Here is a 16,159-nt window from a genome sequence, read left to right as displayed (position 1 = left end):
GCTAGTGATTACTAGATTTAAATATGTCTGCTGTGTCCAATGCTGTAATTTGCCTTGACAGCCACCCTCCTTGGAAGCCAGCCCTCTAGCTACATTAAATATCACTGCTGAAGCTCTTTCCTGGTCTAATCTACTCCTTTCTCCTCTTGAGTCCATCACTAAGGACCCACTGTGCCTTAATAGCCATGGCAGCTCTTAATAGAAATTAGTCAGTGGGACTCCCATGTAGTTCACTGTAGGTTCAAGGAGTGGGATTTAAGGGTGTCTGGCTGGCACAGTCAATATAGCATGTGACTCTTGATCTCAGGGTTGAGAGTTCAAGCCCCATGTTAGGTATGGAGATTATTTAAAAAAATAAAATATATATTTTTTAAAAATGAAAGAAAAAGGATTTAATCATCAAGAGTGGTCATAGGGCTTTCATGCCTGGTTTTACTCTATTCCAAGCCACTTGACTGGTCTTGTGGAAAAGGAAATTACTATCTCCACAGCTTGATGTCCACATCTGCATACTGCTCTCATGCTTCAGAAAGTGATTCCACAATAAATACATCATCTTTATAATAGTCCAGAAATAGAAGAATGAAAGCTTAATGTTCAGTTGTTGTATTTTTTAAGATTTTATTTATTTATTTGACAGAAGAGAACACAAGCAGGGGGAGTAGCAGAGGGAGAGGGAGAAGCAGGCTCCCCACTGAGCAGGAAGCCCGATGCGGGGCTCGATCCCAGGACCCCAGGATCATGACCCGAGCCGAAGGCAGATGCTTAACGACTGAGCCACCCTGGCGCCCCTTAATGCTCAGTTTTATAATTCTTACTCGATAATCATTTCTGCCATCAATGACATACATGTCCTCTTGTTGTTAACATTAGGTATTGAGTGTTGAATTTGTTGTACTCCCTATGCCAGTGGTTTTCAAATGTGAGTGACATCAGAATCACCTGGAAGAACTGTTAAACTACACATGCCTTATCCATCCCTCCCAAGAATAACTGAGTTAATAGTTCTGGGATGGGCCTTAAGAATTTGCATTTCTAACAAGTTCCAAGTGATGCTGGCACTGCTGGTCCAAGCACCACACTTTAGGAATCTTGCCTGAATTTATGATGTACTAAAATCTTAGAAAAATCTATATAATATCTCTCTACTCTCTTACTTATTTCCCAGTTACTTACCCCCATCTCCTTTACATAGGCAGTTGTCTTAGGTCAGATTGAAACTGACTCTGAGAGGGGCAGTTACATGGAGGTTTTTTGATTAGAGCTCTCAGGAGATACCCTAGTTAGGAGGTGGGAGAAGGCAAGATTGGGCAGAGACAAGCTGACCCATAAAAATTTCTACAGAGGCCTCAGCCAATGCTATGAGAGTGTTCTAGAGTGAGATAGCTGTTTAGAATGATCCTCAGTTGAGACAAGAGGTTGGCCTTTATAGTCCCATATCAATAACTCATTGGCTGCTGGTAATCAGTGGGAGGAGGTTTTACCTTGGGTGAGGTAGTTCTCTGACCAAGGTAGTTAGTGCCCAGGGGAGATTGCTGTCAGCAGCATCCTGAGAATGGAAACTTTTACTCCAAAGAGAGTTCTGTATGTGCGACCTCCATGGATCCTTACGATGTATATTGTTCAGTGAGAAAAACAGGTTTCAGAAGCATACATATAGTATCTTTCTATAGTATCATTATTCAGAAAGCAGACATCTCTGTTATTTTTATAAATTCTTGTGTTTGAGTTTGGAAAAGAAAGGAGGAAGACAAATACTGGGCTCTTTATATACATTACTTCAAGAGGATGGAAGTGTGAGAGGGAAGAAATTTAACGAGATTATTAACTATTTTCTTTATATTGGTGCTATCTTAATGATTATGTCAACATGTCAATTATATACTGTTACATTTATTTAGAAAATAGATACAATGTGCCTTATTCATATTACAAAAGGAATATGGATTCACCTCAGAATTCTTTCACAGTGTAAATCTCTTCAGTGTATATGAAATACGAATCAATGAAAAATAAAAAAATAAGTTTACAGATGTTCAAAAGAGCATATGTAGCAAGATTTCCAGTGGTGAAACTTGAATTTGTCTTTAGGGAGGTTTTCCATCTCCCTGCAAACCATGCAGGAGTGTCCTAGTTGCTCAACATATTCTCCAATACTAGGTAACATCGGGCATTAATATTTTAGACGTTTTCTGGGGATATCAGGTGATCTTCACTTAGGTTTTATTTTGCATTTCTCTGAGGGCTGGTGATGTTGAGCATCTTTACATATACTTACCAGTCATTTGATTTTCTTGTCTCTTTTTCTTTTTTATTTTTCTGTTGCAAAAAGTTTTATTGTTTCCATTTGGGCCACAGTTTAGGTGAGGTCTCCTGGGTGATTAAAAAGCTCCCTGGGGAGCGCCTGTGTGACTCAGTGGATTAGGCCTCTGCCTTCGGCTCAGGTCATGATCTCAGAGTCCTGGGATCGAGCCCCACGTCGGGCTCTCTGCTCGGCAGGGAGCCTGCTTCCTCCTCGCTCTCTGCCTGCCTCTCTGCCTACTTGTGATCTCTGTCAAAAAAAATAAATAAAATCTTTAAAAATAAAATAAAATAAAAAGCTCCCTAGGGGCTGCAAGGAGAGACTCAGGCAGAAACCATGGCACCAGGGAACTGCCAGAGGGGCCCCTGAAAGGCAGCTGGGCTCAGACGGCTCCTCATCAAGCTAGAGGCTGAGCATTTCACAGTGATGCAGCCTGACCAGGCAAGTCAGGTGGTCGCCATCTTCTTGATGAATTTCCCCTCCTCACCTAGGAAGCAGTTCTCCTAGTCCCAGAGATAGGGGTCTGCGGGCAGAACCCAGCGCATGCGCTCCCGAGGGGCCCAGTTCTGGTTCTTCTCCAGGACCTGGAGGCTTCCATGGAGTCCTGGCTTTGACCCCGCTCATCTTGGGAAGGCTCCCTCCCTCCTAGAAGGGCGCGGTGAGGCGGCAGAGGCCTGGTTTTGCACCAACAGCCCCTCAACTCCTCGCGCTTCTCTGTGCCCCAAGGTGCTGACCCAGGTCTAGCAGAGTCACTGGGTCGCGTGGAACAAGAAGCCCAGACAACGGTACGTATGGGAGGCCCTCAGATGCCCGTTGACCTGGAGACTGGTGGGGCCTCCACGGTGGGCAATGATTCCGAGGACTCTGGGAGCGCACGGTCGGTGGGCAGTTGGAGCCAGGCTCCGAACACAGTGCTGGTTGGTCCTGGAAGCAGAGGGTGGCTGAGGTGGTTCCGAAGGTTGCGGCTGGGAAAGAGATTGAGGGTGGTCGAGGCCGGAAGGAGGGGCGTCGCCGGGTGGGCTCCGTGCAAGCGCTGTGGACGCGGAGACAGACTGGGGACGCCGGGGCACCTCTAGGCTGTCTTCTTTGGTTAAGTGTCTCTTCAACTCTTTTGCCGTTTTTCAAAACGGGTCTTCTTGATCTCTGTTGTTTCTGTGTATCTTTTCCACACAGGTCCTTCATCAGATAGGTGTTGTGGATGTCTTTTCCCACTTCGTGGCTTGCTTTTTCACCCTATAAGATGAGCAGAAATTCTGTTTGTTTTTGCTTTTGTTTTTGTTTTAAGTGAACTGTGCCCAACATGGGGCTCGATTTCACAACCCCGGGATCAGTCGCGATCTCCACCAACTGAGTCAGCTAGGCGCCCCGTGAACAGAAATTCTTAACTTTCACAAGTCTCATTTGTCAGTTTGTTCTGGCTAAGTTTTTTTGGTGTAGAAATCATTGTCTGCTCTGAAGTTAAGAACATAGTCTGCTATATTAATCTCTGGAAGCTTCCCTGATTAATCTTTCACATGTAAGTCTTTGTGTCAAACTAATTTTTGTTTATAGTGTCAGGTTAGATATAATATAGTGTCCCATTTTAAGGATTCAGTGTGTGTGTATAAGTGTGGGTGTGTTTAGAACACTGCCTGACAGTCACTGCTACCTAAATGTTGATTATTATTACCATTATTATTTGCTATTTCTAACTTTATTAATGCCATAATGAACTTTAAACCTTTATTGTCTTAGCTGTCATACTTCTTAAATTTTATGTTTTTTTCATTATTTAATATCCGAGTGCTTGTTTTACTTCACTTGTAACTTCTACTATAATGTGAAGCACTTTCAGGGACTGTTTTTCTGCCTTTTAATTTACTTCTTTTGTTTGCTTCCAAACCAGATTTTTTATCTGCCTTTTTTTTTTTTTTAAAAGATTTTATTTATTTATCTGACAGGCAGAGATCACAAGTAGGCAGAGAGGCAAGCAGAGAGAGAGAGAGGGAGGAAGCAGGCTCCCTGCTGAGCAGAGAGCCCAATGTGGGGCTGGATCCCAAGACCCTGGGACCATGACCTGAGCTGAAAATAGAGGCCTTAACCCACTGAGCCCCCGGGCGCCCCTTATCTGCCTTTTAAAAGCTTTTCCTCTTTCTTCCTTTTTCCTCTCTCCTTTTAGTCTTCCTTCTTTCTACCTTCCTTCCTCTCTCCTCTGGCTTTCCTTCTCCGTCTCCTTCTTTTCCTCCTGTCTTTCTTGTTTGCAACACAATGTCTTTCACCTTTCTCATGATAAACATTTAGTAATGTTCCCTGTATGTTTTTTGTTTGTTTGTTTGTTTTTCATTTACTGTAATATGAATAGCTTATATTTCCCCACAGAAATAGGCAACATTGCTTTTTGTGTGTGTGTGTTGTGTTAAATGTCTTATATTTGGGCTCACAACTTATAGACAGCAATGTTGCCTATTTCTTGGGGAGATTTTATTATGTATTTTGAGAGGTCTCACTTTTCCATGGATTCCAAGAAATCAGTCACATCTGCATCTGTGTCATCAACACTGTCTTGGACCATTCCTTAATGTTCACTGACAAGGTGCATCAGCCATTTGCAAGATTTTCTTTTTTTTTTTTTTAAACTATCATTTGACATTTGCCTTTTATTTTTGATTATGTCTTTAAAATGGAGGGGTGTCTGGGTAGCTCAGTCAGTTAGGCATCTACCCACTGTTCAGGTCATGATCTTAGGGTCCTGGGATCCAGCCCTGGGTCAGGGTCCCTGTTCAACAGAGTCTGCTTCTCCCATTCCCTCTACCTCTCCCTCCAACTTGCATTCGAGAGTGCTGGTGTTCTTGCGCTCTCAAATAAATAAATAAAATCTTTACAATGCAAAATTAGCCCCATCAAGAAATTAATGTTTGATAACAGCATTTGCAAAAAAATTTTTATAATTTTTAAAGCCCTTCCAAATTGAAGATTGCTTTCCAAATTGAAAAATGGAACTTTTATTGTTATAAATATTGCTAATAGCTTGCTTAGAAAAAAAAATCACATTCTTTATTCCTTAAAAAATACATATGGATGCAATTGCCTGTTAAAAGAACAAATACAATAAGGTTTTATACATTCAGGTAGTATATAATAGTGAAAAAAAGAAAAGGAACTAAAACTTTATAACTTATAGGCTGGGGTTCAAGTTTAAACTTTGTCACTTATTAAATAGAAGCTTTTCAACATGAGTTTCTCTGAGTGTCAGATTCTGTATTCGGAAAATGAGGATAAAAATAACTGCCTGGATAAGCTCATGAATTGTTACAAGAATCAAACTGGATAATATGTAAAATTCCTTGTAAGCGGAAATTGGTATGCCAATTAAAGTTGTTTTCTCAACACTAAAATGAGAACTGAGCAACTTCTAAAAAAATTTGACACTTGGGTCTTTAAAATCAGTTCGAAATGAACAGAGAGGCCACAGCTTGGGCTAATGTCACTTCATCTCAGGCTCAGGTGTTCCGTCACCTAGTGGTGAAAGTAACACTTAATAGTGACACCCTCTGCTTTCCCTCTTCTCTTTCCCGACTTTAGTTTTATAGAGAATTAAAAAAGAAAAGTAAGTAAAGGTACTAACCGCTCTGGTAGATGAGGAAAAAACTGTTAGGGTGCATTGTGTTCTATAGGGAATTAATTATTGTCACAAAATAACTCATTATGGAACAAATACCAGCCATCTTACTTGTCTTTTCTTTCAAAGAAGTGATTGAAACCAGACAGACACACTAAGCTAAGACCCAGTAGGTGAAACAGAACTGTTTTCTTCTTAATTGTCTCTGAATCCAAGTCCTGTTATTTCATTGGGCATTATTTCTCTGTTACTAGTCCATCTTTGTTATTGTTGCTTCTGTTCAGGCAGTTTACGTGGACAAACTAAGAGTATGTGGGGACAGCCAAAGTCCGAGATTACCTGTCTTGGACCCAGACTATTGGTTCCTAAGTGTAAATCAGTGCAATCAAGATGGAAAGCTATTATTATTATTATTTTTTAAAGATTTATTTATTTATTTGAGGGGAAGAGAGGCAGAGGGAGAGGGAGAGAGAATCCAAGCAGATTCTGCACTGAGCGTGCAGAATGGGATTCTATCCCAGGACCCTGAGATTACAACCTGAGCCGAAGCCAAGATTCGGATGCTCAACCTGGGGTTCCAGGTGCCCTCAAAGTAACCATGTTTTGCCAGCGCGGTCCTGGCATAACATCAAACCTGGTTCAGTCTCATCATTCCTAGTTTTCTTTTCCTTGTGAATTCATGCCAGAAACTTGGGTCGCTGAGTAAAGAAATAGTGGTTCAGGACCCAAGCACAGAAACCAGAGTGTCTGTGGGTTCAAATCTCAACTCTTAATCATCTTTGTGATCTTAGATAGGTCACTTAATCTCTTTTGACCTCCACTTCTTCATCTCCAAAATGGAGAGATATTTACAATACTGGTTTTTAGAATTGCTGAGCATGTTACAGAAATTAATTTGTGTAGCTATATATTAAACCATGTCTGGCACATAGTAAGGGCTCATTATTATTAGGCTGTTCTAGAATTTAAATTCCAGTGACTCCCTAAACTCATACTATTTTTGCAATGAAAAATGTTTGGGATTTCAGCCGGCCAACTTCCCCGGCTTCTAATAAGACAGTACTCCCCTACAACAAACACGAATATTTATTCTTCCTTTGGCTTTGGTAGCTCTTTAAATTAATCCATGTTTAAATCTAAAGCAAAACTGAACACATTTAGTTCATAGTGGTGGCTATTTCTTGCTAAAAATAAAGACTTACCTCAGTCATTGAATCAAGCTGGAGTTTCCTATGGAGGCCAGATGCCAGAAGCCTGCTGAGAGAACAGCATGTGATGAAATCGGCAGAAAAGACCAAAATGATCATATCCTGGAAATGCATTGTGTCAAAGCCCATCCACTCTCCTCTCCCCACAGCCTTGGGCTGGGACCACTTAACTCTCAGGACATTATGGTATAGCACAACTGATGACAAACTCTGGGCTCTGTAGTGAGGGGCTAGAAGAAGGGGGGTAGTAAGCTGAAAGAGACTCTTTCCCTCTTCTTTTTATTACATGTTGGTTTTCATTTTATGGAATTTCTCTGGGTCTGCAGTGAAAGGACTTGCACACAAGGCGGGTGTGCAGTTGTAGAATGTTCTAGAGCAGTGGTTCTCACAGTGTGGTCCCTAGACCAGCCGCATCAGCTTCATCTGGGAATTTGTTTAAAATGCAAATGCTTGGTTCCATCCTAGACCTGCTGATTCTGGAACTCTGGTTGTGGCCCTTAGAGATCTGTGTTCTGTTTTTGTTTTTGTTTTTGTTTTTGTTTTTGTTTTTTTGTCTTGGTTTTTGTTCTTGTTTATTTTGTTTTTTTTTTTTTTTTTTTTAAGATTTTATTTATTTATTTGAGAGAGAGACAGTGAGAGAAAACATGAGAGGGGAGAAAGTCAGAGGGAGAAGCAGACTCTCCAAGGAGCAGGGAGCCCGATGTGGGACTCGATCCCAGGACTCTGGGATCATGACGTGAGCCGAAGGCAGTTGCTTAACCAGCTGAGCCACCCAGGCGCCCTGTTCTTGTTGTTTAAAGTAAACTCTATGCCCATCCTGGGGCTTGAACTCAGAACCTCAAGATCAAGAGTCATATGCTCTACCGACTGAGCCAGCCACACGTCCCAGATCTGTGTCCTAATGAGTCCTCTGATGATACTAATGCACACTCAGTTTGAGAGCCAGGAACAAGCGGTTGGAGGGCCTAGTCTCCTGGGCTGGCTCTGTAATTTGTTTTTTGTGTGGCTTTGAAATAAACTTTATAGCCTACTCAGACCCTGAGCCTTCCTTTTGCAAAAGATAAATGCATATATTGGGCCCCCGGCCAGAAGATAATATGTAAGAGTACCTCATAAACTATGATGTGGGGGCGCCTGGGTGGTTCAGTGTGTTAAGCCTCTGCCTTCAGCTCAGGTCATGATCTCAGGGTCCTGGATTAGAGCCCCGAATTGGGCTTTCCCCGCATCTGGCTCTCTGCTCAGCAGGGAGCCTGCTTCTCCCTCTCTCTCTGCCTGCCTCTCTACCTACTTGTGATCCCTCTCTCTGTCAAGTAATAAAAAAAATCTTTAAAAAAAACCAACCAACCAACCAACCAACCAAACAAAAAACTATGATGTGATAGAGACATGTATCTTTTATTATTGTCTATTGATTTGGGTACAGGAGAAGTATGTCAGAAGGAGACTAATCAGAGGCTTTGATGAGGCTGAATGATTTTTTTAAGTTAAAAAAATGAAGATAAAATAACAGTAGAGTTCTGAGAGTTTGGGGCTGCCTTTCATGGGCAGACCAGATTAGACCAGTCAGAGCAACGGATGGGGTGGTGCCCAGATAGGTAGGAGGCAATTCTAGAATTGTGCCAAGGTGGGGGTTCCACTTTCAGGGAAGTGAACAATGGTAATTCCTCCTCCCTTTGCATTAATTGTATACCTTTAACCCATATTAGGCTGCCTCTTTCTTTGTGATGGAATGAGGGTAGGAGGTGGCTTGAGTTAATTCCTAAGAATGTGGAGTCACAGTCAAGAAAAGTTAGCTTGAGGAAAATACCTTCATAAAATTATAGCTGGCAAAAGGGAAGCCTGATTGTTTGGACCCCAGGAAAATATATTCTTTCTGAGCTTAAGAGAATACATTAGCATCATCCTGAATCCAGAATGAAAAGACTCAAGCTCATTCTCTAGTTATTCAAAAAGGAAGCAATTTTGCAGTGACAATAAGGGCTATTAAATGTACCCGTTGAAAAGGAGAATAATGTGTGGCTCACTGAGCCAAATTCCAAATCAGGATTCTTTCTTCGTATCAATCATAGGGGTGGTGCTGTCTGTTTCTATACATTTCTTAAAAGTTACTTATGTGTGTCATTGGATTTTATAGAAATATTTAAAATATAATATCTGCGTATGAAATGTCTTTGCTGTAAAATGATCTTTTCAAAGTCTTAAGTGATAACACATGAATCCAAATCTCTTTTTTTCAGACACTAAAAATACTGTTTGTAAGAATTGCTAGTTATGTTCTTTTTCTTTCAAGGGTCTTTCTTCCTGTAGGGTACCACCTACATACAGAAGACACCTTTTTAAGACAAAAGAAAATTGAGTTTCGAATGCCCAATATCAGGTTGCATTTTCTTTATTTACCGATTAAATTATGCATGCCCCTTGTGGGTTCAAGGGGGAATATACTACAACTATATTGAATGTTGTGTGTTTTCCATTTTGCAGCAGAGCTCCTTTCAAATGATGCCACCATCATTCAAGCATGAACACAGGAAGAACCCAGTGAGTGGAGTCTCTCTGGCAGACCTAGAAAACGTAACTTGGAAAATAAAGCTTCAGAGGAGTTGGCTTTGTGGAAGCTATGCTATCAGCTCCTCCTCCAACTCTAATCAGAAATTGTTTCAGAAAGCTCCACAGATTTAGATACTAGGTTTAGGATACCCTAGTCTACGAAAACCTGAGGTCAGATGCCTTCAATTCAATTTCTAGGGTTGTGACAGTGGTGTACCCATTCAGTAGGGTACCACAATTACCCTTTAACACGGAATAGGATAACTATTCTACAAGACCATATTACTATCTATATTACCCTATGCGTTTCTTGATTTGGAAAATAGAATTTATTTTTAGAGCCATTTTAGATTTCAGCAAAATGGAGCAGAATGTAGAGTTTCCATATACTCCCTTTCCCCGCTCATATACAGCTTCCCCCACTAGCAACATTTTCCTACCAAAGTGGTACATTTGTTACAGTTGCTGAACCTACATTGCTATAGCATTATTACCCATAGTCTATAGTCTATAAAGGGTTCACTCTTCTTGTTGGACATTCTATGCATTTTGATAAATGTATAATAACATGTATCCCCCATGTAATATCATATAGAGTAGTTTCCCTGCCCTAAAAAATCCTCCATTCTTCCTAACTCCTATTCATCATTGATCTTTTTACTACTTCTGTGGTTTTGCCTTTTCAAGACTATTACATAGTTGCAATCATACAGGATGCAGCCTTTTAAAATTGTCTTCTTTCACTTAGTAATAACTATTTGATGTTCTTCCATGTCTTTTCATGGCTTGGTAACTTATTTCTTTTTAGCACTGAATAATGTTCCATTGCCTGGATGTACCACAGTTTATTTATTCACCTGCTAAAGGATATCCTGGTTGCTTACAAGTTTGAGGAATTATGAATAAAGCTACCATAGACATTGTTGTGGAGATTTTTGTATAGACGTAAGTATTCAGCTCATTAGGGTGAGTGCTAAGGAGTACAATTCCTGGGTCATAAGAGTATGTTTTGCTTTGTAAGAAACTGCCAAATTGTCTTTCAAAGTGGCTGTACCATTTTACATTACCATCAGCAATGAACAAGAATTCCTGTTGCTCCAATTCCTTGCCAGTATTTGGTGTTATTAGTTATTTGGATTTTGGCCATTCTAATAGATGTATAGTGGTATCTCATTCTTTTAATTGTAAATCTCTAATGACATTTGATGTTGAGCATATTTTCATATTTTTATATGGGATATGTATATCTTACTTGGTGAAGTGTCTGTTCACATATTTGCTAATTTTTTAATTGGTTGTTTATTTTCTTACTGTTGAGTTTTGATAGTTCTTTGCATATTTTGGATAACATTGCTTATCAGATATGTTTTTTGCAAATATTTTCTCCCAGAGAGTGGCTTGTCTTCTCATTCTCTTGATAGTGTCTTTTGCAAAGCAGAAGTTTTTAATTTTAACAAAGCCTAGCTTATCAATTATTTATTTTATGGATTGTGCCTTTGGTATTGTATCTAAAAAGTTAATACCATACCCAAGGTCACTTAGATTTTCTCTTGTGTCATCTTCTAGGAGTTTTATAATTGTGTGTCTTACTTTTGGGTCTGTTTGTGACCCATTTTGAGTTAAATTTTGTGAAAGGTAGAAGGTTTGTGTGTATAGATTTCTTTCTTTCTTTCTTTCTTTCTTTTTTTTTTTTTGCATGTGAGTATTCAGTTGTTCCAGCACCATTTGTTGAAAGGACTATTTTTCCCCAATTGTACTGACCTTGTTCCTTTGTCAAAGATAACCTGATACGGTTCCGGAGGGCGGGAGTGAAGATGGCGGCCTCCCGGTCTCCGGCCCGGAGGAGCCGATAGCCCGGGGCCCCACTCCTCGGTGCGCCCTCGGAGAGCAGCGCCCAATGAATCCCGTCGCCCTGGCCTCCGGCCGCGCTCCGAGCTGACCGAGCCTGCGACCGGTTCAGGGCGACCCCGAGCTTAGAGTCACTCCTCGGGTCTGTCTCTGTGGCCGGCTTCCCCGTTTCTAATACCGATTTCTCCACAACACCAAATGCACCAGGACGCCCAACCGCAAATACCGCCAACGTCCGGAACGCAGACCTTGAGAATGGGGATGTAATACTGATGAAGCGTCGAATACTTGGCCACAGAATTATCACCGTCAACTTCGCAATCAATGATTTGTATTTTTTTTTCTGAAATAGAGAGATTTAATGATTTGGTAAGTTCAGCTCACGTGCTGCAAGCCGACCGGGCATACAAGGAGAATGACGTGGCCCTAATGAGGTCTAAAATTAACATCATCCTAAAGCTCTACCTGCATTCGGAAATCCCTCCAAGGCTGAGGGTGAACATCTCTGAATCCCAGAAGGATGCCATCATTGCTGCCATTGCAGAGGGCCACCTAGATCGGAACATCTTCCATGGAACTGTCATGTCTCTCTTCCCTATCATTATGTACTTCTGGAAAAGGTTTTGTTCCTGGAAGGCAACCCACTCTTACTTCCAGTTCAAGGGGAAGACACACAAGGATAAAAAAACTTCTCCTAAACCCACACACAAGACTTCTCCTTGGAGTGGAGGAGACCATGCCATCTTAAGATTCACCTTGCTCAGAGGTATTGAGTGGTTTCGGCCTCAACAACGGGAGGTAATAGCAAGTCCAGGCCAAAATTGTGAGTTGGAGTTAGAATCCCACTGATCTAACTACTAAGATGGTGACTCTAATCCAGTTTGGCCAAGCTCCTTAATGACCACAAGGAGACTGAGGTCCCCGAAATGTGAAGCGATTTGCTCCAAACCACCCAGCATGTGAGTGGCAGAGATGGGATGAGAAGCAGGTCTCCTGACTGCCTTTCTGGGGCTCTGTGCACAGCTCTCATCTGAGTAATTGTATCTTCCTAATTCTCTTATAGCCCCTTGAAGGCAGGTACCTTAGGCTTGTCTGTATCTCTGCTGGCTCCTCTGTATGTGTGGTGGTTCCAATGTGTGTGTGGACACAATCGTAACATCCCAGTTGTTATTTTCCCCTCCCTCTGAGAGCACCTGCTAACTTGAACAGAACCTCCATCCCATGCCTTCTGCTTCCTGGAAGTACCTGCTACAGATCATCTTATCCCAGTAATAAACACTCTTGTCCCAGCCACCCATATCTGAGCCACGCTATATCCTTTTTCTCCCCCATCTTTAGCCTCAAGGAGTTAAGCCCTCTTCCAAGTATTAAAGTTGCCTTGGTTTCAAAAAAAAAAAAAAAAAAAAAAAAGATAACCTGATACTATTTATGTGGGTCTGTTTCTGGATTGATCTATTTGTTTGTTCTTTTGTCACTACTACACTGTCTTGATTACTGTGACTTTATAGTAAACCTTTTAGTTGCATAATCTCAGTCCTCTGTCTCTATTCTTCTCTCTCTCTCTCTCTCCCTTTTTTTTTTTTAACTTTTCTTTCTTTCTTTTTTTTTTTTTTAAAGATTTTACTTACTTATTTGACAGAGAGAGAGAGAGAGAACAAACAGGGGGAGAGGCAGAGGGAGAGGAAGGACCATGACCTTGGTCATGCCATAATTATTGCTTTGTTAGTAAATAGTTAATCAAGATAAATTGCAACATCAGCAGCCATCTCTCTGACGTGGGAGATCTGATTAAAACTATAGGAGGTCAACAGAAAACAAAGGAGATAAATACTATTTTTAGGCCCTAATCTAGGAGCTGCTTGTCACCCAGTCATTTGAACAATTCACACTGCTCAGTGAATGTGTTTCTCACAAGTACGTATGCGGTAGTTGGTTCCCAAGCTAACCCATAAAAGCCTTTTCAATAGCTAATATACCTGAAGCAGTCTTTGTGTCCACAGGGCAATGTAGTCCAGGTTTCCCTGTGCCATGGCAGGAATATGTCTGTCTTTCCAGCGCTGTGAGATGGGGAGTTCCTTTCTCCCTTCCAATCCTTTCAGCTGTCCTCCTGCCCGGAGGACATGCTACCTGGAGGATCTGAACCCAGACTGTGTGCTTTGGACTGAGTTCAACAGGAGTAAAGATCAGAGGAGGCATTTTGAGACGAAGAAAAAGGAAATGTTAAGCTAAGTGACTCTAGGGGACCATGTATAACAATATTGAGACTATTAACTTTTTATTCATTTATCATATCTTCTTTCTTTCTTTCTTTCTTTTTTTTTTTTTTTTAAAGATTTTATTTATTTATTTGACAGAGAGAGAGATCATAAGTTGGCAGAGAGTCAGGCAGAGAGAGAGCTTAGGAAGCAGGCTCTCTGCTCAGCAGGGATGCTGAGGCAGATGCAGGGCTTTATCCCAGGACCCTGAGATCATGACCTGAGCCGAAGGCAGCGGCTTAATCCACTGAGCCACCCAGACACCCCTCAGATCTTATTTTTTTAAAAAAAGATTTTATTTTTAAGTACTCTCTACAGCCAATGTGGGGCTCGAACCCTGAGAGTCAAGAGTCACATGCTCTACCAACTGAGCCAGCCAGGTGCCCCCATCCATCAAATCTTTTATGTTTTGGGGGGGGAAAAGGATGTTTTGAAGAAAAAAGTTGCACACAATGTCTAGCATAAATTTTATCTATAATCATGTAATCATGCAGTGATAAAGTAATCATATAATTTAAGAGCTATAAAAATTCAGCCATTTCAGTGTATAATTACTAATGCACTATTGCGTTTTTCTGAAGGGTCGCCAAAGCAGCTTTCTGTAATGATTCCAATTGCACAAGGAGTAGGAAGTGACCTTTTCTCCACTCATAGGGAAGAAGTCTCTCTAGGACAACTTCTGTTACTCCTGTCCAACTACTGAGCAGGAGACAATTTTCTCACCTCTGTGTTGGTCCTTTCTTTCTCAGGGTTTGGCCTCTAAACCTGGAATCAGAGAAGTAGATGCATTATTAGCCCTGCATTCACATCTTAGAAACGAGAGCATTTTTCACTTTAGCTCAGGTGGAGGGCTCACGTGGCAAGGCTACCATCTAGTGTGCAGTAGACTTCATTACATCCTGAAACCAGAAAAGAATCAGAACAGAATTGCCCGATGGTCACATCCCTTAGGCTATCAGCGTTAGCTATATTGAGGGATTTACTGGTGATTTTAAGACAAAAACAGGTCAGCGATCACTAACAAAATTACTATTCTTTTTTTTTTTTTAAATTTATTTGTCAGAGAGAGAGTGAGAGAGAGCGAGCACAGGCAGACAGAATGGCAGGCAGAGGCAGAGGGAGAAGCAGGTTCCCCGCCAAGCAAGGAGCCCGATGTGGGACTCGATCCCAGGACGCTGGGATCATGACCTGAGCCGAAGGCAGCTGCTTAACCAACTGAGCCACCCAGGCGTCCCCAAAATTACTATTCTTAATCGTATTTTTCTATGACTAAAAGTATCTCCAAGCTGCAGCCCTTACGTTTGGGGTACTTTGCAGTGTCTTACATGGATACATCCTTGGGCTCTGATTTGTGGGAGAAATCACGATTGCTAAAATTAGATCATGGGTACAGAGATTAGATTCAGCAGAAAATTTCTTGCTTTGCTGCTGATTTTCAAACAAATTTAAATAGTTTATATAAATAATGTTGGTGTCCTTAAGTCCCTTACAGCTTGATAAGGTATTAGTGAATTCATGCCGAAGACTTTCAAAGAGAGTTTTCACTAGGAGGCAGCATAAAATGGTGATAATGAGCATGGGTTTTTAAAGTAGGACTGCTGGGGTTTGACTCCTGGCTCCCCTGCTTAGGGGAGACTGTGGGAGTGTTAGCTAATGTCTGTGTGCCTCAGTTTTCCTGCCTGTTGATGGGACTCATAGTTGCAGTTACTCACAGAGAATACTGTGATAATTAAGAGAGTTATGACATACAAAGAAATCTAGATGGTTGTTTAAAAAAATACATTGTATCCTTTATTGAATAACAAGAGATGCCAGCATTTGAGCAGGAGAGTCTGCACCCCCTTATTTAGAATCATACATTTGACAGGTAATAAAGAAGCAAACCTACAACCTACTTTCATGTTTATTTTTCATCTCTAGACATTGGCCAAAGAAGGCAGCCTTGTTTTTTTGTGCTGAAAAGTTTCAGTGCCCTGAAATAGCCAAAAAAGGTAATGGGAGAAAATCTGAAGTCATGAATATTATCATAGTTTTTCAAATAATAGGAAGAAAGCCAATTGGTTTGTAGTGAAAAGGCTGCTCTTAAGAGTTTAGCTCTCTCTACCATCTTATGAATCATATTCAATGAATTGAAATGAAATGAAATGTCATATCTCACCTACCTGAGTGATTAAAAAAAAGAGGAACAGGAGATCATTTCATGACACATAATGAAATCCTAGCATTTAAGGATAAGGCATACAGAAACCCAGAGAAGCAACAAAGTTAGTCAGTGGTGAAGGCTAATTCCAAAGGCCCTTCTCTATATCCAAGATGGATTTCAGACAAACTAAAAGGTCACTAAAATGACATCTTCAATGGTAACCAGCTTTTCTTAGTAAGCACTGACCAAACCAAAAAT

General features: G+C 41.1%; 1 protein-coding gene across 1 annotated transcript; it reads left to right on the top strand.

Annotated features, from left to right (window-relative positions):
* Window positions 1-9,626: 9,626 nt before the first annotated feature.
* On the top strand, window positions 9,627-14,723 carry LOC125102279 (regulator of G-protein signaling protein-like). Its single transcript, XM_047733349.1, is given in 5 exon segments — window positions 9,627-9,646; window positions 11,616-11,838; window positions 11,840-12,326; window positions 12,694-12,884; window positions 14,508-14,723. Coding segments are annotated over 5 exon segments (1,137 nt in total).
* The last annotated feature ends 1,436 nt before the right edge of the window (window positions 14,724-16,159 follow it).

The sequence above is a fragment of the Lutra lutra genome, chromosome 1 (genome assembly GCF_902655055.1).
Source record: "Lutra lutra chromosome 1, mLutLut1.2, whole genome shotgun sequence".
NCBI lineage: Eukaryota > Metazoa > Chordata > Mammalia > Carnivora > Mustelidae > Lutra > Lutra lutra.
The sequence above is the reverse complement of the archived record's forward strand: the minus strand, read 5'-3'. Positions and strand labels throughout refer to the sequence as shown.